Here is a 24,118-nt window from a genome sequence, read left to right as displayed (position 1 = left end):
CATGACCAAATCACTCTGCTAGAATTTGGCTCCTGATTCAGCTTCTTGGGAGTGGCCCAGTACCCCCAAAGGCACCAAGCTGGGTATATGGGAGTCTAGACAGGGGAGGGTCGGGCAGGGCCATCTGTTGTCTTCCCCTCCCTCCCTCCTTCCCAAAGCACTGCTTAACGACATGGAGCGACATAGGTCCAGCCTCGAGCCAGGCTCCGGGTCTGACGGGGAAGATGGACACTGCATAAGCATGTCACAGCAGGTCTGACGGAGGCCCAACATACTAGGAACTGGCAGGGATGGCCTGCCTGACTCCAACCCCAGGCCATGTGATGGAGGCAGGCAAGGGTAGGGGTAGGCAGAGAGCCCGTGCCTGCATCATCTCTCTGAAGTGACGTTTCCCCATGTCCTGAGCATGCTCTGTACCGGAGGAGACTACAAGGGGGGGAGGGGCCTGCCTACTGTCCAGGCTTACTCTCTGTACCTTAGTTTCCCCGTGAGAAAAATATAAACAAAGAAACAGACAAGAAGGGTTATTAGCCAAGCCCTCCACAACCCTGTACGTGTTCAAATGCTGGAGATGATTTAACTATCCATGGTCTCAATTTACGGTTGAGCTCATCACCTGTGATTCCTGAAGAGCTCCCTCCCCGCTCGTTCCCAGCAGCCAAGGCTGAGCTCCTGCCCGGTCTGCCCGCCGCAGTCCCCGCTGCAGAGCTTCGTCCGTCCCCAGCCCAGCTGCTGCGTTTTCAAACCTTCTCTTCCTCATGCGCAGATAACAAAGCCAGTCCCTCCGGTTCCCAGCCCCTGCCACAGCATTTCAACAGCCACACAAGCACTCCTACACTCTTAGCCAAGTGTGCTTCCCTGGGAGGAGGGTCAGCATGTGTAATCAGGCCTTGGGGCTCCACGGGACCCAGTCCAGAGCGGAGCAGAGCAGGAATAAAGGAATAAAGTGGGCCCTGGTCCAGCAGAGGAGCTGCCAACACAGAGGAGCCAGCCACCATCGTCCACACAGGGCTTCCCGCCCCGTCCTAACTCTGGGGTCAATGAATGCACTTGCAGTACTTTTCTAGAAAGAGGTTCTGCTCAAACTCCTCCCTTCCCCTTCCCCGCCCCCGCCCCACTCCCCCCCACCTCCCAGCACTTGGTCCCTGCCTCCTCCAGGTCTCAGCTCTAAACACCCTACACAGGGAGACCCATCCTGACCATCCGATGCCAGCAGCACCCGTCTGTCCCTCTGTTCTCTCCTGCACGGCACTCCTCACACTGCACACCATATGCTCGCATGTCCCCTCCTAGAGCTGGAGTTTCAAGAGAGGGACTGTGAAGGACTTAATTTTGGCCACACTCTCCCTGGTGCCTGGTACAGAATAGCTGCTTAATCAAACCTTACTGAGAAGCCTATTACAAAGCATTAGGTACTATAGCCTGGGAGGACATCCGCCCATGAAAGCAGGGTCATAAGATCACATTCCTGCCCTCGCTGGCTTGGCTCAGTGGCTAGAGCATTAGCCTGTGAATTGAAAAGTCCCAGGTTCAATTCCGGCCAAGGGCACGTGCCTGGGTTGCGGGCTCAATCTCCAGTGGAGGGCTTGGAGGAATCAGCCAATCAGTGATTCTCTCTCATCATAGATGTTTCTATCTCTCTCTCATTCTCTCTTCCTCTCTGAGATCAATAAAGAAATATATATATTTTTAAATATCATCTTCCCTACCCCAAAGGCAGGGCAGGTCACTACTGGCATTTCTTTTTGTTTGTTTGTTTGTTATTTGTTAATCCTCACCCCAGGATAATTTTTCCATTGTCTTTTAGAGAAAATGGAAGGGAGGGAAGAAAAGGGGATGGGGGGGAGAGAGAGAGAGAGATAAACAACATGGATATGAGACAGACGTATGGATTGGTTGCCTCCTGCACACGCCCCAACCAGGGCCTGGGGATCAAACTCACAAGCCCGGTATGTGTCCTTTACCCAGAATTGAACCCAAGATCCTTCACTGCGTGGGCTGTTGCTCTAACCATTGAGGACACTGACCAGGGCTCTTTCTCATTTTTTTTCTTTTCTCTCTTTCTCTCTCTCTCTCTTCTTCTTGTTTGTTTGTTTGTTTGTTTTTTGTATTTCTAAAGAACTGTGAAATATCGTGCTAGAAGAACCTGCTTCTCAGGGCTGGAAAAGGTGAGTCAGGTATCACATGATCAGGAGGAAGATATGGAGGTAGGACTACCTAGCCTCACCCATCTAACAAAACCTCAGTTTCCAAACAATGAAAAGAAACAACAGAAAACCCAGTGCTTGAACAACGAAAGAAAGTGCTGGGCCACGGGAACACACAAACAGCTCAGTTGCTGGATTCAGGGCCTGCAAAGTTGTTGGGAATCTCAGTGCTCTCTGCGGAGGGGCTCTGCCATCATTTTCGTGCCCGGATCCCATCTCTTGTCCATTCTGAACCCAGCAAAGAGCAGAACCACGAGGCTGACTTTCCGGCAGCAGCAGATGGGGTCTGCCTTCTCCATACCAGGCACCAAGAGGCATGCTGGTCCTGTTGGCATGGCCCAGGAGGAATGACATGGGGCGCAAACATACTTGAGAGACCCTGAGTACCACAGGATCTAACATCCAATTTCCAGGGACTTGGGTCTGATCTCCAGGGACTTTTCAGAGCCTTCAGCTGACCAAGAAGGGACAAGCGCGTGGTATCTCCCAAGTTCGTCTGGTCCTAAAGCTCCCTCTGACTTGAGACAAGCTGAGACCATCTCCCAGTCTAGGACATATTGCCACTGGGAAGCTTCGAGACTGTGATTCATAGTAAGAAATATATTTGTTCTTCTCTCCATTCCTGGCACAGAGCTCTTAAAATCCTTAGAAAGTTCTAAGTGCTAAGAGCCATAAAGGAGTCTCTATTCATAACAAGCCCCTTTCAAGCACACCTGGGTTTCTGTCAAAGAGAACCAACCTCGTGATTAGAGAATTGGAACTTTCAGTCCCACCCTGTGACCTCTAGAAGGGTACAGGCTAGAGGTTGAATCAACCACCAATCAGGAGTGATCTCATCATTCACATCTACATGGAGCTCCCACAAAACCCAGAAGAACAGACTTGGAGCTTCTGGGTTAGAGAACACACGGAGGCATTGATAGAGCGCCTGGGTGTTCCACGCCACTTCCCCGTACCTTGCCCTTGCATTTGCATCTCTTCCATCTGGCTACTCCTGATTCATCTATTCTTCTAATAAACTGGAAATCTAGTGAGTAAGATGTTTCTCTGAGTTCTGTGAGCCACTCTAGAAACTTAAGGAGGGGCTGGGAACCTCTGCTCTATAGCCAATCAGTCAAAAGCTCAGATGACAATCTGGACTTATAATTAGTGTCCAGGGGGGTTGGGAGAGGTACAGTCTTGTGGGACTGAGCCTTTAACCCGTTGGATCTGAAGGTGGGTAGTATCAGACTGAGCTAAGTTGCAGGATACCTGAGAGTGTCCACTAAAATCGGGAGAACTGCTTGGTGATAGGTGAGAGGAACACACATTGGAGAAAGTGACAGCCCTGGCTGGCATCCCAGCCAGCCCCTAGGCAAACCCTCACCAGCTCCCAGCTTAGTTTCCTCATGGAGACACAAGGTGCACACCCAACTGTTGCAGAGTCTATAGGCTTTACAGAAAGAGCCCTGACAGAGCCGGGCTCATGGGAGAAGGTACAGCATGGTCGTTGATAACTGCTCACGGAAGATAAGGGGCACAGCAGCAGCCTTTAAAGCATGTGTAGGATGGAGCACCTACTGGGTGCCAGGCCCTGTGCTGGGCACGGGGGCGCGGGAAGCAATGGACAATACAGACCAGCATCCCTGCTCTTGTGCCACTGGTGCTGGGGCAAAGCCAGAGACCATTAAGAAAATCAAGCCGAAACCGGTTTGGCTCAGTGGATAGAGCATCGGGCCTGCAGACTGAGGGGTCCCGGGTTCGATTCCGGTCAAGGGCATGTACCTTGGTTGTGGGCACATCCCTAGTGTGGGGGGGGGGGGTGTGCAGGAGGCAGCTGGTCGATGTTTCTAACTCTCTATCCCTTTCTCTTCCTCTCTGTAAAAAATCAATAAAATATTTTTTTTTAAAGAAAACCAAAGAACAGGATGATGTCACATAACATGGGATGCAGCACTGACTGGAAGGTGGAGTGGGGTAGGGCTCTCCTAGGGGAGCAGGAGGGGAGGATGGTGCACGGTGAGCCTGAGACAGAAACAAATGAGCTGAGCTTGAGGGTGAGGAGATTGTAGCTGCCGCTGGTAACCAAGAGGAGGTAAAGTCCCAGAAGCCAACAGGACCCTGTCAGGACCTCAAAGCCATGAGAGGGAGGCTAGGAACCAAGTCCTGACATCCCCTCTCTGGTTCCAGTGTGCCCAGCCAAGGTCAAGGACAGGAAGGGAGGCTCAGGAGGCCCTAGTCATCCACATTCCACACAAGAACAGTCCCAGCACTTAATGTTTACAAGGCCCAGGGGTGGAGCCTGAGGAGGAGCAGGGTTCACTCAGGAGCCACCAAACCTGGGGAGCTGCAGTCTGAGGTAATTTTCAACCTGAGCTGATTAAAAGTAATGGCTCACTGAGACCAGTCTGGACAAGAAGAAGCTGGGCACCCTTCCTGGGTGTCACAGGAGTCAGAGGGGAGGAATGAGGCCCAGTCTCACGGCCACACCACAGCCTCATGGGGTGCACTCTCACCCCATTAGTACAGGGTAGGAGCCTGGCTCTAAAGTCGTGTCCCAGAGATCCAGCCAGACCAAGTTCAATCTCTAGGAACAACACAGCCCCTCGGCCCGTAACCCCACAAGCCCTAGCCATCACTTTGTCCCACACTGCACTGAACTTCCTCCCTCATATTAGTGGGGTATCCCACCTCGCACCTGCCTACCCCAATCCCAGGGCCTCTGCTGTTTGGTATCTTGGTGGCCTCCCACCTTAAGGTCACTCTAGACTGTCCTTCACACCCGAGGCACCACCTCAGGCCAGGCCCCATCACTTCTTGCCAGGCTAACCTCTCCCTGGCCTCCCAGCCCATACACTTGAAAAAAAAAATGAAGGAAAAAAAAAAAAAAAAATATATATATATATATATATATATATATATATATTTTTTTTTTTTTTTAATTAATTTCAGAGGAAGGGAGAGTCAGAGAGAGAGAAACATCAATGATGAGAGAGAATCATTGATTAACTGCCTTGAGCCTGCAACTCCAGCATATGCCCCCAGCCAGAATCGAACCTGGGACCCTTCAGTCTGCAGGCCGATGCTCTATCCACTGAGCCAAACCGGCTAGGACCCAGCGCATACTCTTGTTCCTGCCTATCCGTCCTCCACAAAGCCAGTGGGCTGAGCTGCTCTCCCCACCCTGAGTGCCATTCAGGCTCCCACTGCCTGAATCCTTCTCCGCCCCTGACAGGCTGTGCCACCTGCTTCCTGGTCCCTCCCCAGACCCATCTCACGGCTTCACACACATTGTTGGCCCTGCCTAGAGGGTTTCCTCTGAGCTTCTGGGCCAAAGTAGAACCCGTGCCCAGTATACTATCCCCAATGCTCTTGCTTTCCCCTCTCAGCCTGGTTGGGCTCAGGGAGCACCAGGACTCTCAGAGGACTCACAACTCACAGTGCCTCACCGGTGTCTGAACCAGGCCCAGCACAAAATAGCCACACATCTACTTGGGTCATTAAGATACCTAGAATGCCTTGATCAGGTGGGGTAGGGGAGTATGGGAACTGGGATACAGCAAAGGCCACTCCCATGTGGGACACCAGGACTCCTCTCTCACACCCCAACCCAACAGGATCCAAGTGCATCTCCATCTTCATGGCTGCCACCCTGTCCCTACTGTCCCAGAGCACCTGCTCCCACCTCCTCTTGCATCCCCTGCCCCTGAGCAGGTCCCTGTGGTCCCTTCCCCACAAGCAACTTCAGGATCTGGTCAAGTCACACCTTGGTCTATGGCCACACTTCCCAAGAGTGAATTTAAGATGGGGCTTTCAAGATAACCCTCCATCGTACCCTCAGGAAAGTGGTTTCAGCTCTGAGGCCTCAGTTCAGACCTCTGTGAAGTGGGGATGGCAGGAATGAAGATTTCAATGTTAATCTGCATCAGGCAGATCATCTGGGTCAAGTTGGTGCTCCCACTGGGGCACTGCTCCTCATGTGCTTCTCCTTCCCCACAGAAGGAACTTCAGTTCCTCCAACAGGCCACTCTGGGCACTGGGACCTCATGATCCTCACACATACTCTCTGCTGGGAAGGAGAGCTCCCCTTTCCCCGACATACCTACCGCACTTGTCAGCCTCAACTCACACACTATTCTTTGAAAAAGTTCATGATAGTCCCATGATGTCCCCACCCTCCCCCCACCACACTTGTTCCCATCTGATGAAGGCCAGGCCTGTGTCTCACCCTTTGTCCCTTCACACGAGTCTTCCTCATCTGCCCCCCACCTCTAATGGGAGTACCAGGAGGGCAGGTGGTAGGTCCTGATCCTGCTTACCTGGCTGCCCCAGCCCTGGACCAGCCTGTGGTACATGGTACATGGTCAGTGGACCTCCACTGGATGACAGCTCTTCCACCATGACATGACCCTGACCTTCCGGTGCAGGGAGCCCGCCCACCTGTTCTCCCAGCAAGCTGTCCCCACACCGGCTGGCAGCAAGCACAAAACTGCAGCTGTTGGGTCAGCACTACTCAGTGGTGCTCTAAGATGTACTTAGACTGAATAACATGGTCTTCGCCACCCACAACAAAGCGGTGCTATTATTATCTCCACAGTTCAGGCAGGAAACATGGCTGTGAGCAGCAGTCCCTCCCCAGGGACAGACAGCCAGTAAGCTGCAGGGCCACGATCTGAACCTGGGCAGTCTTAGCTTCCAGCTCCCGTCTACAGGGTCAGAGAATTTCCCAGTATGGCCAGGAAACTACCCCGGAAACTCATTAAAAAGCAGATTATCACCCTTCTATCTCAACAACCTGCAAAATGGGAAGCAGAAACCCAGTAGGCCAAGTCCTCTGTGACTAATCCATGTGAACTCTGAAACACTCTGCTCGGCAGCTGCCCGTCTGGCACAGCTGATTGGCCAGCTGAACCCAGAGGAGGCAGCCCATTGGCTAACCCTCAGAAAGAGGGGCTGGGCCAATCTAATGCAGCCTCTCATCAGAGTCACGCCCTCCCATGGCAAATGGGTAGATGAGATTAGGGCACAGCTGAGAGCCTGGTCTGAGCTCTAACCTAAAATTTCAGATCTGGAGCCCACTAGGACGGTAAGTAATTTGGCTAGGTCTCAGTTTCCGCCTGTAAAATGGATGTTGTTGTTGCCTTTCCAGTGCTGAACTGGCCAGGGCTGCCACTCCAGGTCAGTGGGGAAGCAACATAGAGACTCTGCGCTGAGACCCATAGGGGCTCTGGAGAGAAAGGGGGACCCACCCAGATATTCCCCTCACCCAGTCCACCTTCTGATGCTTTCGAGAGAGGCCTGAGTGGGTTTCAAGCTGCGAGACATGCCCATGTCATGTCAGACTTGACAAGAAGAACAGAAATAAACTTGAGGTCACCATGGAAAATATAGGGGGGGAAAATCTACATGTGGAAGATTCTTTATTCAATTCAAGCAACTGATCAGCTGCCTTGAGCTCAAAAGAAAGGAAAAAAAGGAATTCCTTTTGCAGGTCTCTCCCAAAAGTCAATGTTGTGATTAAAAAAGAAATGCAGAGCCGAAACCGGTTTGGCTCAATGGATAGAGCATCCACCTGCGGACTGAAGGGTTCCGGTCAGGGGCATGTACCCTGGTTGCGGGCACATCCCCAGTGAGGGGTGTGCAGGAGGCAGCTGATAGATGTTTCTCTTTCATTGATGTTTCTAACTCTCTCTCCCTCTCCCTTCCTCTCTGTAAAAAATTAATAAAATATATTAAAAAAAAAAAGAAAGAAATGGCAGAGATGCTGCTGTAATATAAACAGGAACCATAACAATGGAGTGTAGCATGGGCTTGATCAGAGCAGCTGTAAATCAGCCAGGGAGGATATTTGGGGACAACTGGCAACCTGTATGGACTGGACATTAAATAACATGCAGGACTGATTACTTTTCTCGGAGTGTTCTGACTGCAAAATGGCCCAATTGCAAGGGATGGGGCACTGAAGCATTTGGGGTTAAGTGTCACAACGTCTGCTACTGATTTTGAAAGCATTCAGCAAAAGCATGTTATCTACAATACAGCAAGCACATATGGTACCCGGCAGCCTGGTAATGGCTGAGGACGCTGGAGTGGGTGTATGTGTTCAGTGAACTGTGCTTCAACTTCCCTGCACACATGAAAAACATGAACTCAAACCCAAGCATCAGAGAATCCAGCATAAGACTCCTGGCTCCTGCAGGACACAATGACACCCCCCACCCCCCTCACTTCCTGATGAAGCTTTGACTCATCCCACCATACCTGTTTTTGAGAAGATGAGCTGCAGAATGAGAGGCCGCCGGGTGACAATTCCCGAACCTCGAGGAAGGAAGTCCCTGTGGGAGGAGAAAGGAACAGAAATTACTCATGAGGCCAGTTTACAGGACAGGAAGTGTGACCACACATGGTGGCGCAATCCCCGACCTCAGCAAAGACACCAACCCCAGCGGGGCTCTGGCCTTGGAGGATCCTGAGGCAGGAGGGAGGCATATGACAGAAGGCTGGTAACAAATGGAACCACTTCCCTCTGGCTGGCTGCTCCAGCCCAGCATGCCAAAAGGCGCTTTCCTTAAATATTTGAATCATCTCTCCCAGACCCAAAGAGATCAGTACATTTCCTACATTCATGTTTTAAAATAATATAATGCCATATGTATGATATAAAGGCTAAAAGGAAAGTAGCTGGTGACTAAATATGATATGATGTTTGTCCCAAAAGGACAAACAGATAGAGGCAGGAAGTGGATCAGTGATTGCCCAGGGGTGGGAAATGGAGAGGAGGGAGCTTTCAGGGATGAAAATGTTGTAAAATTGGACTGTGGGGACGTTTGCTAATATTTACAGTAAATTTACCAAAAAATCACTGCGTTTGCAATGGATGACTTTCCCAGAATGTAAATGATTCCTCAGCACAGCTGTTTAATAAAAAATATATATGCCATGTATTTAAATACAGAAATACACAGGCACTACCTACACCGACTCACACTATTTTTTTTTAATGTATTTTATTGATTTTTCACAGAGATGAAGAGAGAGGGATCGAAAGTTAGAAACATCGATGAGAGAGAATCATCGATCAGCTGCCTCTTGCACACCCCCTACTGGGGATGTGCCCGCAACCAAGGTACATGCCCTTGCCCAGAATCGAACCCGGGACCTTTCATTCCGCAGGCCGACGCTCTATCCACTGAGCCAAACCGGTCCCGGCCAGACTCACACTATTAAACTTGGATTCATGCAGAGCGGGAAGAATGGAAGCCACCCTGGACCATTAAGGAAGGAAAGCAAAGGAGCAGAAGGCCAAGCAGGCACTGAAGTAGAAGTGGCATTTTGAGACTTTTAAAGCCTGCAAAGGTTCTATCTAGACTCAGGGAATTTCAAACAAGGTTTGTACCAAGATAAACATTGGGATTATCTGAAATTGTGCAGGACATAGGGCAAGTGGGGCTGGACAGGTGTACAGGTGTGCCTCACATGGCAAGATAACAGTGGCCCTGAGTCTGCAGCCTAGTGCCACTGGTGCCACCTTGCTCCCCAATAATGAGACAATTACAGTGTCTCAGGGGCACCCTATTTGTGTTGGGGAGCCCTATTGAGACCCTAGAGAGTGCCAGAGGAGACAGTTCCTTTTCCCTGCTGACCCATCTTCCATTGCATGAATGGACCACAGTTTGTTCATCATTCACTAGGTGATGGGATATCTGGGGTTTTTTCCAAGTTCAGGTCCACAATAAAGCTGCTATGAACATTCTCACTCATGCCTTCTGTTGACATACGCCCTTGTTTCACCTGCTGAGGCACAGAGTAGACTTGAAGTTGAACAGGCAAAACTAGTCTCTGCTGACAGAAATCGGAGCAGCTGTTTCCTTCCCTCTGGGGTAACCGACCGGTAGGCGCATGAGGGAACTTTCTGGGATGATGACAGCACCCTCTGTCATGATCTGTCCAGTGATTACTGGTGGGCATGCATTCATTTTAAAAATCAAAGTATACACTTAAGATGGGGCAAGCTCCTGTATCTAAGTTAAATCTCAATAAAAGATCACACATATAAATAAGTCCAAGAGGACATGCTCATGACTCAGGAAAGTAGAGGGCCGGGCCAGGGAGCTCAGTTGGTTTGAGCATCATCTGATACACCAAGATTGAGGATTCAAGCCCCAGTCAGGGCACATACAAGAAAAAAAAATGAATGCATAAATAAGTAGAACAGCCAAAACCGGTTTGGCTCAGTGGATAGGGCATTGGCCTGCGGATTGAAAGGTCCCAGGTTCGATTCCGGTCAAGGGCATGTACCTTGGTTGCGGGCACTTCCCCAGTAGGGAGTGTGCAAAAGGCAGCTGATCGATGTTTCTCTCTCGTCGATGTTTCTAACTCTCTATCCCTCTCTCTTCCTCTCTGTAAAAAAATCAATAAAATATATTTTTTTAAACTAAGTAAATAAATAAGTGGAACATCAAATCGATGTTTCTCTCTCCTTCTCCTCCTCTTCTTCCTCCTTCCCCTCCCTCCCTACCCCTTCCTTTCTCTAAAAATCAATCAATAAAAAATAAATAAATAATCCTCAGGAAAGTACAGAGAGAACAACCCATGAAAATTTTCCCACAAAATCATTACAATCCTGTTAGTTCCCTAGTAAAAATAGCTCAGATCTAAAGAACTTTAAAACCTATGGGGGTGAGGGTAGGGGTCTGTTTAAATAAATTAGGGCCCATTCATACTCTTGTGGAGCTACACACACACACACACACACACAAGCTTTTTATCTGAATTCCATCTGGATATACTGAGGAAAACAAAGATGCAGAAATGTGTGTGTGTTCTGCAACTAAAGGAAAAAACAACCACAAAATGGAGCCCATGGAGGCTGGGGCCTGCTGGCAGGGAAAAGTCACTGCACGTTCTGGAACATCTTTGAATTGTGCATTATCAACCCTATGAATTTCTGACTCCGAAAAATTACTTTTTAAAAAATGTAGTTAACTGTTGTTAAGTGCTCACTGTATACCGGGAACTGAGAACCTTCCATGGATTTACCTACTTTTACCTACTTAACCATGACGAGAACCACAAAGATGAGTCTGCAACTGGGCCCAGAGGACAGGCAGCTCTGCAAGGTCACCTAGTGATCAGGAGTGGGGTGAGCATGACGGTAGCCCGTGGGGTCTGAGCCTCTGACCACCAGGCCATCAGGCCTCTGGGCCCAAACACCTGACACAGACGCCGCCAGCGTCTCCCCAGCCAGGCCAGGCCTCCTGCCACGGGCGCTGGTACGTGTTGTCCTCTGTGACTGTTCTGGGCATGTCTTGGGGGAGGAGGGCGATGGTGTCAGCCCGTGAGCGCAATGGTGACACCACAGACATGGACTGGACAATGAGAGCCTGACAACACGAGGGCTAGCATGATGCCCAGGAGAAACCACACAGCTCTGGGCACACACAGGGGAAGGTGGCTTTCCGTGGCTGGGACTTCATGGTGAGCAGGAAGTATGAGTGGAGGACACAGCCTGGGTGAAGGAGGCAGAGCCCGTTGGGGAGAAGCCTGAAGGAGAGGATGGGCAGACAGGGAGGCCCTCACAAGCCAGGAGCCCTGGGACTCATCTCATTGCATTTCTGGAAGCTCCTGGACTGCTGAGTAAAGGGAGCAGCAATACCCACTCTCAGCCTGTTCAGCCCCCAAAAAGCAGCCCCCAGAAATTTCCAAGGGGCTCGGTGGGGAGGAGCCTGTCCAGCTGTGTCCTAAGGCCCTCCCTCCCCCCACAGCAGTCCTGGCACACAGCAGCAGGGGCGCTCTTGGGGCCTTCACGGCGGCGTGGTGAAGAAAACCTCCCCCAAGCAGCTCCTGGGGACAGCTCTGACTGTCCATTTATCTGGGGTGAGTTTAAGCTTCAGTCATCTGCTTCCTCTTCCGTGACCCCACCCATGTTCCACGGGTCACCACATCCCTCACTGTGGCTCGAAGGTTCCACCTCCCTCCTCCTTCTTCCCCACTGCTACAAGGGCCGCCTCGTCAGTAGGGGGTGGAGGGGTGTGTAACTCCACCCACCTCAGAGGACAGCTGGGTACCAGCAAACAGGTATAGGCACAGGGCTGTACCCTCTGCCAGGAAATCCTTCCCCACAGGCCCTGCTCATTCACCTATGGACAGATGCAGTAAAATGTACCCCTTTTTCCCAAATACACATCCTCCACACACCAATTCAGGCTCCAGGGCAGGTCTAGTCCATGGACTCTGGAGCCAGACAGCCTGGGTTCAAAGGTCAGCTTTGCCTCCACAAGCCCTGGACAGGTCTCCACCCCCCTGAACCTGTGGAATGGGAGGATGCCGCCCAACCACCAAAGAGGGCCCGGCTGGCTGTGTGACCTGGCATGAGTCACTTCACCCCTGTGGAGCCTTAGTTTGCCAACTCTAAAATGGGCTACCTTGCCGAAGCCGGTTTGGCTCAGTGGATAGAGCGTCGGCTTGCAGACTCGAGGATCCCGGGTTCGATTCCGGTCGGGGGCATGTGCCTTGGTTGCGGGCACATCCCCAGTAGGGGGTGTGCAGGAGGCGGCTGATCAATATTTCTCTCTCATCGATGTTTCTAACTCTCTATCCCTCTCTCTTCCTCTATGTAAAAAAACAATAAAAATATATTTTAAAAAAATAAAAAATAAATAAAATGGGCCACCTCTCTCTGGAAGGTGATGAGGGCTCAGGGAATGTCCCCTGAACAGAGCGCAAGGCCCCAACAGGAGCCCTTTGACTTCCAGCCAACAAGGGCATGGGAGCTCCTGCAGGGGGAACAAGGGAGGCCAGGCTGGCAGGTCAGGCCTTCCCAGGGAAGAGAAAATAAACAGATAAGCCAGCAGAGGATGAGTCAGCAACAAGCCCAACCCAGATCCAGTGAATGCCCGGGCCACCCTTTGCCTGACCAACCTGGTAATAGGCACCCGGCAAGGGCCCTGGGCTGGGATCCCTTCCTTATCACCACACCCTGCTGGAGTCACTCAAAGCCTCAGTGTGGCCGGACCTTAGCACAATGTCAGCAGAGTCCCCACGCTCCGGGGCCTCAGTCATGACCACCCACAAGGACCACTGGCCACCACAGGCAACATCTCATCAAACCCTCTAGCAACACTGAAGGAATAAGGCCAGGGTCAATACACCCATTTCACAAATGGAGAGACTAGGACTTGCCCAAGCCACTCAGTCAGAAGAAGCAAAGCCAGGATGGGAATACAGGTGGGACATCAATGAGGGAGTCACCCCAGTCACCCCTATCTCCAAGGGACTTCCTTTGTGGTTTTGCTAGAACAGAGTTGATCTTATCACTCAGTCTCCAAAGCTTCAACATCCAGCCTGTGCATACCCTGCCATGGTCCCTGCCTCATCTGCGCCCAATAGTGACTATCCAACAGTAACCAATGATCACCCAGAGCCCGGCCCGGACTCAGTGTCTCCAGGCAGGTGCCACTGTGTCATTGTGGTCACCCCAAGGGTCAAGGTTACACTCCTCACTCAGATAAAAAACCTGGGCTCCTCCAACCTCTCACCCCCAACTCACTCCACTCCACCCAGCAGTAAGTCCTGATGGCTCCACCTTCAAATGCAGCCAATTCTCTCCATATCCAAGGCTATTGGTCTGGCCCATCAGTGCTTGCCTGGAACAGTGCAATCGCACCCTCAGGCTGCCCACCCTCACCCCCACACACTGTTTTCTCCAGAGTGGCCATAGGACACCTTTGGATGCCAAGTTGTGGTATGTGCCCCATCTGTTCAGAACCCTCCCAGGCTTCTGCCTCCCTCCCCACAGCCTACAAGGTCCTGCATGATCTGCCCAGTCACCTCCCTGTCCTCACCTCCTCCTAGCCTCCTACTTGCTCGCTTGGCTCCTGGCCTCCTCAATGTTCCCCCAAAACACCACACAAGCTCCGGCCTTAAGAGATTTATACTGTCTGCTCCTGGGCTTGGACCCTCTCCCTGTAGCATTCAACTGGCCAGCAGGCAACTCCTGGCCAAACTGTCTCCTCCCTACGCTCACCCCTAATATGAAGCAGCTTCCTTCTGTCACACGCCATCCTGATCAGTTCTCAATTCTAGTCATAACTGGCAACCTCCAGTTTACTGATTTGTTTACCTGACTGTGATCTGCCCCTTCCCAGCCATCCACTCAGTAGAGTGGTAGCCTCATGGGGGCAGGGCCCTCTGCCTGGCACATTCTCAAGCCTCTCCCCAGCTTGCAACACGGAGCCAGGCACGAGGCAGATGAGCAATGCTTGTGGGGTGAAAAACCAAACCTGCCATTGTACAAATGAGAATGCTGCTCAGAAGGCAGTGGGATGGGAAGACATCTTATTGGCTTTTACCATCCCACTCTAGTCACCACCCCTTCACAAAATTCCCAGCAGGTTGCACCCTGCCCAGGAATTCCGCAGCTTCCAGAGCCAGGCCCGCCCTTGGCACTCAGCCCTAGTGTCACCTGATCCATGGTCTCAACTGACAGGCCAGGCCGGGAGCAAAAGCAGGAAGTGGCCCATGGCAACTTGCTGTCCTGGCTAGAGCCCAGCTGGAATCCAGGCACTGCCCTCTCCTTTCTGGACAATATGGGCAAGGCAAGTCACAAGTCACCGCTTTGTGCCTCAGTTTTCATTTGGTAAGTGGGAATAGTGCCATGTCTCAGAGGGGAATTAAAAGGCTTTGGAAAGTTCTTATTGTGGTGCCCCAAAGAATGTTTGCCCTATAAAATCAAAGGAAAACTTACAATGAGTCAGGATCACATCTCTCCTCTGCTCCAAAGCGTTCCTATGGCCTCCGAGGCCCTAAGCAATTGCCCTGTCACCTTCCTGCTCTGAGCCCCCACCTCCACCTACTCATTAATTCCAGTCAAATCTAGAGGTCAAGAGAAAGTCAAAACCTATTCTTGCTTCAGGGCCTTTAAAAATGCTGATTCCCTGCCTGGAATGTCTCCTCAACACAGATGTCACCTCCTCTGACTGCCCCTACTGCCCAGTCTGCTCTCCTAAGTGGTTTGCAAGGATGGCCACTCCCTGCGGCAGCGCTTTACAGAGTGAAACCCATTAACCACTTTGATATCCATCAGCAGGAAATTGGCTAATTTGGCCTTGGAACTGGCCCAGGAAGCAATTCAGGCTACAGTGCTGAAAACCAAATGAGATGGACAGAACTGATAGTGTCCTCCAATTTTGCCTTTTTTTTTTTTTTTTTTTTTTTTAATATTTGTGTATGTTTCTGGCCTAAGTAGGGACAACAGCTTGGAGAAGATAGCCAAACCTGGATGGAGGTTGTCTGTGGAGTGAAAATGGAAAACTTTCTGTTTTATAGCCTCCAATGTGATCTGGGTTTCTGACTTTAAGACTATTTTATAACTTTTATACCAACCAAATATTAATTTGTAAATTTTCAGTTGTACTGAGAAGCCCCAAAGCTGAACAGCTCAGCCACAGCAGCCTCGCCATGTGACCTGGACAAGGGTTGTCACTTTCCTAAACTTGATGTTCAATCTGTAAAATGGGGATAATAACAGCGCCAACCCCGTCAAGTTGTCAGCAGAATTAGGATGAGTCACAGTAACCCAGTGCCTGGCAAATTTAAGATTCCATTCCATCCGAAACCAGTTTGGCTCAGTGGATAGAGCATCGGCCTGTGGACCGAAAGATCCCAGGTTCAATTCCGGTCAAGGGCATCTACATTGGTTGCGGGCACATCCCCGGTGGGGGGGGGGGGGGGGGCAGGAGGCAGCTGGTAGATGTATCTCTCTCATCGATGTTTCTAGCTCTCTATCTCTCTCCCTTCCTCTCTGTGAAAAATCAATAAAATATATTAATTAAAAAAAAAGATTCTATTCCATAGGACACTTCACAAAGGTGACAGGGGACTCGACTCTCCTCCTTAGCACCTCAGGAGGACATTGGCACAGCCTTTCCAGGCAGACCTGGCAAGATGATTCTAAATCCGCTTCCTCTCCAACACAGCATCTCCCTTACAGGAACCAGCCCTAGGCACAGCAGACACACAAGCTTGAAGATCCCAAAGGCTCTATCAGGAGGGGGATACTATTGATAGAAAACCAGAAAATTAAAAGCTCATGTAGGAGAGTAACAGGACTTAGTGGGATTGGTCCAGACTGAGGAACACTACACAGCTGTAAAAATAGCATGGGGCAAGGGAAATACAGCAATAATAATAGTTGGGAAACATCAATACCTATCTTCCAAAATGGATAGAACACTGAACAAAAGATCAACCAGGGCCGAGATCAGTGTGGCTCAGTGGATAGAGCGTCGGCTTGGGGACTGAAAGGTCCCGGGTTCAATTCTGGTCGAGGGCATGTACCTTGGTTGCGGGCATATCCCCAGTAGGGGGTGTGCAAGAGGCAGCTGATCAATGACTCTCTCATCGATGTTTCTAACTATCTCTCTCCCTTCCTCTCTGTACAAAATCAATAAAATATATTTTTTTTAAAAAAAAGATCAACCAGGGCCAAGACCGGTTTGGCTCAATGGATAGAGCGTCGGCTTGGGGAATGAAGGGTCTCGGGTTCGATTCCGGTCAAGGGCATGTACCTTGGTTGCGGGCATATCCCCAGTAGAGGGTGTGCAAGAGGCAGCTGATCGATGACTCTCTCTCATCGATGTTTCTAACTCTCTATCTCTCTCCCTTCCTCTCTGTACAAAATCAATAAAATATATTTAAAAAATAAAAAAAATAAAAAAATAAAAAAAGATCAACCAAGAAACAGAAAATGTCAACACCACAATAAATCAACAAGAGCTAACAGACATGTATAGAACAATCCACTAAACAGCAACAGAATACAGTAGATCCTCGGGTTACAGATATAATGCGATTTTCGCAGTAAGTCAGAACCCACCTACATAAGCACCTTCGTCACTCACATGGAGCACATGGAGCAGTAATGAAGTGAAACAATAAAAAAAAAAATCTAAAAGAAAGGTAACAATTTCTGACCTTTACTTGCAGTAAATACAGTAAATAATAAAAAACATAAAGCGCATATGTACATACGTCGAAATGATGGAACTTTTTTTTATAAATAAATGGGAGATGGCGACGTAACCATCAAGTACATCGAGTCCGATGTAACCCAAGGACTGTCTACACGTTGTTACCAATAGCACATGGAGCATTCTCTAGGAAGGCATATAAAAGGGCTGAAATCTTACAAAGTATGCTATCTGGCCACAATGGAATGGAGTTAGAAAACAAAAGAAGGAAATCGTGGGCAATTCACTACTATATGCAAATTAAACAACAGGTTCCTAAATAACCAATGAGATAGAGAGAAAAAATCACAAGGAAATTAGAAAATACTTTGAGATGAATGAAAATGAAAAAAACAACATAGGAAAACCGATAGGATACAGCTAAAGCAACAAGCACAGGGAAAATGTATAAATGTAAACATGTATCTCAAAGAAAATGAAAGATTGTAATTTTCTGTATATCAATTATAACCCATTAAAGCTTTAAAAAAAAAAAGTTTGGTGAATTCTAACAAATATACGAAATATAAGAAATATACAAATATAACAAATATAAGAAAACTACAGAGAGAAACCAAGATGGTGGCACAGGTAAACACCTGAACTTGCTGCCTTACACAATCACTTCAAAACTACAATTAAAAGACAAAACGGACATCATCCAGAAAACTACAGACTGATATTTCTTATGAATATAGACACATACACAAAATCCTCAACAAATTACTAACACAAATATAGTAACATATAAAAAGAATTATGCACTATAGGCAAGTGGGATTTATCCCAGAAATGCAACAGTGATCCAAAAATGTCAAAATCAATCAATACAATACATCACATTAACAGAGTAAATCACAAAATTATCAATAGATAGATAAAAAGCATTAGACAAAATCCAACACCATTCCATGATAAAAAAAAAATAAAAATAAAAATAAAAAAAAAAACAAAAAAAAACAAACCACTCAACAAACTAGGAATAGAAGGGAAATCAGCCGGGACTGGTTTGGCTCAATGGATAGAGCGTCGGCTTGGGGAATGAAGGGTCCCGGGTTCGATTCCGGTCAAGGGCATGTACCTTGGTTGCGGGCATATCCCCAGTAGGGGGTGTGCAAGAGGCAGCTGATCGATGACTCTCTCTCATCGATGTTTCTAACTCTCTATCTCTCTCCCTTCTTCTCTGTATAAAATCAATAAAAATTAAAAAAATAAAATAAAATAAAATAAAAAAATAAAAAAAAGAAGGGAAATCAGGGAAATCCTCAACCTGATAATGAACATCTACACAAACCCACAGCTAACAATACCTCATGGTGAAGCACTGAAAGCTTGCCCTCTAGGATCAGAAATAAAATAAGGACGTCCACTCACAGTGCTATTCAACACTGTACTGGAGGTTTCTAGCCAGGGCAATTGGGTAAGAAAAAGAGGTAAAGACAAAGGAAGGAGGAAAACTATTCACAGATAACATGATCATGTCTATAGACAATGTTTAGAAACCTACCTACCCTCCTCCCCTCCCCAAAAAAATAATAATAAACTATCAGAGATAGTAAGTTCAGCAAGGTTGCAGAATATAAGATTAATATACAAAAATTAGTTATATTATTGTACAGTAGCAGTTAATCTGAAAATGAAACTAAGGAAACAATTCTATTTACAACAGCATAAAAGAAAAAAAAATACGTGGGCCCTTTGGCTCAGTGGATAGAGCCCTGGCCTGCCTTCGGACTGAAGTGTCCCGGGTTCCATTCCAGTCAAGGGCAGGTTCATTCCCGGCCCAGGTCCTGGTCAGGGCATGTGCAGGAGGCAACCAATATATGTGTCTCTGTCACATCGATATTTCTCTGTCTTTCCCTCTCTCTTCCACCCTTTCTAAAAATCAATGGAAAATATCGTCAGGTGAGGATTAAAAAATAAAAGAATAATTGGGAAAAATTCAACAAAAGAAATACAAACTTAGTTGCTGAGAGAGCCAGCTCCAAGGGTGAGCTTCTCTAGCAACAGCAGTCCCCTGCTGACCTCTCCCCACCCTCCAACACAACACACAGCCCCACACCCTTGATCAGAGTCATCATCCAGAGCTCAACTCACTGCCTAGTACATGAACCACACAGGGAAGCAGAATCCCAATGGACTGAGATAATGCTCCAGAGAATGACAATTTTGCACCTTGTTTTTTATACATTACTAGAGGCCCGGTGAACAAATTTGTGCACCAGTGGGGTCCCTCGGCCTGGCCTGCACCCTCTCGTAATCCTGGACCCCTCAGGGGGTGCTGGATAGCTGGTTTCAGCCCAATCCCCGCAAACCCAATCCAGGCAAGAGGGAGCCCAATTCTGTGCATTGAGCATCTGTCCCCTGGTGGTCAGTGCTTAGGTTTTTATATATATAGACTAGAGGCCCAGTGCACGAAATTTGGGCATGGGTCTAAGAGGGTCCCTCAGTCTGGCCTGCACCCTCTCCAATCTGGGACCCCTTGGGGGATGTCCAACTGCAGGGATCAGTCAGACATCCCTCTCACAATCCGGGACCGCTAGTTCCTAACCACTCATCTGCCTGCCTGCCTGATCACCCCTAACCCCTTCTGTCTACCTGCCTGATCGCCCCTAAGCACTCTGCCATGGCCCCTGCCACTATGGCTTTGTCCAGAAGGGAATCCAAAAGATGTTGGTCTATCTGGTCTAATTAGCATATTATACCCTTTTAGGGGTGTCGAACTCAATCAGAGAAGGGGCCAAAATCTAAAATCCAGCCTAAATCGCGGGCCGAATGGTTTACTGAACAGTCATAAACTGACAATGTCATAAACTGACAGCGGAGTGCAGTGATGACAGCGCGGTGCGGGCCACATTGCAAGGCCTGGCGGGCTGGATTTGGCCCGCGGGCCTTGTGTTTGACATATGTGGCAGATAATCAAAAGATGAGAGGTCTCTTGAGTTTGCAAGGCCACCATGCAGACCTTCCCTGAGCTAGTCAGGTTAGCATGTGGCCCCTTTCCATCCACACTGGCATCTTCCCCTGACAACAGTAGCAGCTACACCAACCATCTAAATAGCTCAAAATATGGAAGCTCAAAGGGAGAATAGTGCTCGAGTCTGGGCCATCTGCATTGGACCTCAGGTGTGTACCCTTAAATCTGTTTGCCTGTCTGTTAGGACTATAGGACAATATAATCTTAACGGCCATTTATAAGCTTCCCAACACAAGAGAACAAAGACCAGGAAAACTTACTAGGCACCAGAAATCATATCACATAAGGAATTAAAATTGTCCTAAAAACATCTGATTGCGCATTCGCTTTCCATTCATGTTCTAAGCCCCAAGACCCAATGATAAGAGTTTCCCACCATTGACTACATATAAAGATGAAACTCCAGCTCCTGGGTGCCGCCATCATCAACTCAATATCCCCTTGGCTCAGTCCTTCCCTTGTATATCTCTTCCCTTAAATAAATACATTTTTTCTTCAAAAAAAAAGTACAAACGTTTATACTAAAAACTAATTAAATAAATTAAAAACCTAAATAAATGAAAAGATAGCTTGCATTCATAGATCTATAAATTCAATGCAGCCCCTATCAAAATCCCAAAAAGCATTTTTTTTGTGTGCAGAATTCATAAGTTGATCCTAAAATTCATATGGAAATGCAAGGAACGAAGATGGCCAAAACAAGCTTGGGGGGTGGGGAGTGGGGAGAACAAAGTTGAAGAAATCACATTTCCCAATTTCACAACTTATTATAAAGGTACAGCAATGAAGATTCTGTGGTACTGGCATTAGGGTAGACATAAGGATCCAGGGAATAGATTTGAGAATCCAGAAACATACTCTCGCATTTATTGCCAACTGATTTTCAACCAAGAGTGCCATGACCATTCAATGAGGGGGAAAATAGTCTTTTCCAGCAAAAGAAGAAAGCTGGAATCCTACCTTACACTATATATAAAAATGAATTCAAATGGATCAGAGACCTAAATGCAATAGCTAAAACTATAAAACATTTAATAAATAAATAAATAAATAAAATAAGAATAAATCATCATGACTTTTACAGATTGGGCAATGGTTTCTTCATATGACACTAAAAGCATAAATGACAAAAAAAAAAAAAAAAAAAGCCGAAGCCGGCTTGGCTCAGTGGTAGAGCGTCGGTCTGAGGACTGAAAGGTCCCAGGTTCGATTCCAGTCAAGGGCATGTACATTGGTTGGGGGCACATCCCCAGTAGGGGGTGTGCAAGAGGCAGCTGGTCGATGTTTCTCTCTCATCAACGTTTCTAGCTCTCTATCTCTCTCCCTTCCTCTCTGTAAAAAATCAATAAAATATATTTTAAAAGAAAAAAAATTTTTTTTAAAAGATAAATGAGACTTCATCAAAATTTCAAACTTTCTGCTTCAAAGGATGCCATATGTTCACACATAATGGGAGAAAATACTGTCATGCACTGCTTAATAACTGAGAAATGCATCATTAAACACAATGTCATTGTTGTGTGAAGATCATGAGTATACAGACACAAAACTAGATGGTAGAGCTTACTACACAACTAGGCTATGTAATATAGCCTATTTCTCAAAGGCCATGAACCTAAATAGCCTACTGTACAAAACAATACATGATTAAATCAAGTGCAGAGAAATGATGCAATCAAGAGAAGCAGTAAAAATGAGATGTATGAGGCTGCTGTGGGTATACAATGGCATACTGTTTTATAGCAAAACTTATTTTAATAAGTAGAAAGAGTACATTTTAAAATAATGATAAAAACTATAGTACAGCCGAAACCGGTTTGGCTCAGTGAATAGAGCGCCGGCCTGCAAACTGAAAGATCCCAGGTTTGATTCCAGTCAAGGGCATGTATCTTGATTGCGGACACATCCCCAGTGGGGGGAGTGCAGGAGGCAGCTGATGGATGATTCTTTCTCATTGATGTTTCTAACTCTCTATTCCTCTCCCTTCCTCTCTGTAAAAAGTCAATAAAATTTATTTTTTTTTAAAGTATAGTAAAGTAAATACATAACCTGTAACATGGTTGTTTATTATTATTATCAAGTATAATGTATTCTACATAGTATTTTGTCTTATATTTTTAAAGGACTGGCAACCCAATCGGATTGTTTATACCAGTATCACCACAAACACGTGAACAATGTATTGCACTATAATGTTACAACAGCTATGAGGTCACTAGAGGACAGGAGTTTTTCAGGTCCATTATAATCTTATGGGACACCGTCCTATACATAGGATTGCCACAATGTGATTATGCAACACATGATTGTATTTGTACATCATTCATTTCATAAAGGACTAGTCTTGACACCAGATTTAAATAACTTTTACAAATCAACAATAAAAAGACATATAATCCAAAAGGAAAAGAGAAATCAATGGAACAACAAGGGAACAGGTCTATCAATCCATCTCTACAATAAAACCCATCTCTAGCCCTAGCTGGTTTGGCTCAATGGATAGAGCATCAGCCTGTGGACTGAAGGTTCTCAGGTTCAATTGCAGCCAAGGACACGTGCCTGGGTTGCGGGCTCAGACCCCAGTAGGAGGCGTGCAGGAGGCAGCTGATTGATGATTCTCTCTCATCATTGATGCTTCTATCTATCTCCCTCTTCCTTCTTCTCTAAAATCAATAAGATAGATAGATAGATAGATAGATAGATAGATAGATAGATAGATAGATTTTTTTTTTAATCTCTAGCTCAGCCAGTGTGGCTCGGTGGTTGAGCATCGACCTATGAACCAGGAAGTCATGGTTCAATTCCCAGTCAGGGCATATACCTGGGTTGCAGGCTCGATCCCAGTGTGGGGCTTGCAGGAGGCAGCTGATCAATGATTCTCTTTCATCATTGATGTTTTCTCTCTCTCTCTCTCTCTCTCTCTCTCTCTCTCTCTCTCTCTCCCTCTCTCTCTCCCCCCCCCCCACTTCCTTTCTAAAATCAATAAAAAAAATTTTAAATGACTATTTGGGGAAGTCAGGCTAGAAGGTACAAGAGAGTAGTGATGTTGGATGGGATAATACAATTATAAAAATAGTGAAGCTTTCCATGTACTGATATACAAAGATTTTTTTTTTTAAGAAATCAACAACCTGCCAAAACTGGTTTGGCTCAGTGGATAGAGCGTCAGCCTGAGGACTGAAGGGTCCCGGGTTCGATTCCAGTCAAGGGCATGTACCTTAGTTGTGGGCACATCCCCACTGGGGGGGTTGTGCAAGAGGCAGCTGATCGATGTTTCTCTCTCATCGATGTTTCTAACTATCTCTCTCCCTTCCTCTCTGTAAAAAGATCAATTAAAAAAAAAAAGAAAGAAATCAACAACCTGACTATAAAATTTATATGTAAAGGCAAAGGAATTTGACTGGCCAAAACAATTTTGGAAAAAATAAAGAAAGAAGACTCTCCCAGCCTGATTCAAGACTTACTATAAAGCTACAGTAATAAAGAAATGTGGTTTTGCTGAAACTGGTTTGGCTCAGTGGATAGAGCATCAGCCTGTGGACTGAAGGGTCCCAGGTTCAATTCCGGTCAAGGGCATGTACCTTGGTTGCGGGCACATCTCCGATAGGGGGTGTGCAGGAGGCAGCTGGTCGATGTCTCTCTCTCATCGATGTTTCTACAATATATATATAATATAGAACATATATATATATATATATATTTTTTTTTTTTTTTTTTTTTTTTTTTAAAGGATCCAACTACTGATGCACACAACTTAGATGGCTCTCAAATGTATCATGTAGAGGAAAACAAGCCAGATTCAAAGGGCTGCACAAGCCCTTTTGTATGACATTCTAGAAAAGGCAAAATCAGTATGAGTCAGATATGAGGACTACAAAAGGGCATGGGAGTTTTGGGGGTGACAGAAGTGTTCTATGTGTTGATTGCGGTGGTTACACAACTCTTTG

At 47.3% G+C, this 24,118-nt stretch overlaps 1 protein-coding gene across 11 annotated transcripts in view; it reads right to left on the bottom strand.

The window, feature by feature from the left end:
- The window catches only part of DNM2 (dynamin 2), an 86,299-nt gene that overhangs the window by 47,605 nt on the left and 14,576 nt on the right, over positions 1 to 24,118 (bottom strand). For all 11 annotated transcript variants that reach the window (XM_084885679.1, XM_084885684.1, XM_084885677.1 and 8 more), the window contains exon 2: positions 8,448 to 8,521. In XM_084885679.1, coding sequence (XP_084741805.1) covers positions 8,448 to 8,521 — 74 coding nt within the window. The remainder of the gene's footprint in view (positions 1 to 8,447; positions 8,522 to 24,118) is intronic.

The sequence above is a fragment of the Pipistrellus hanaki genome, assembly GCF_964339955.1.
Source record: "Pipistrellus hanaki genome assembly, chromosome: 5".
Taxonomy (NCBI): domain Eukaryota; kingdom Metazoa; phylum Chordata; class Mammalia; order Chiroptera; family Vespertilionidae; genus Pipistrellus; species Pipistrellus hanaki.
The sequence above is the reverse complement of the archived record's forward strand: the minus strand, read 5'-3'. Positions and strand labels throughout refer to the sequence as shown.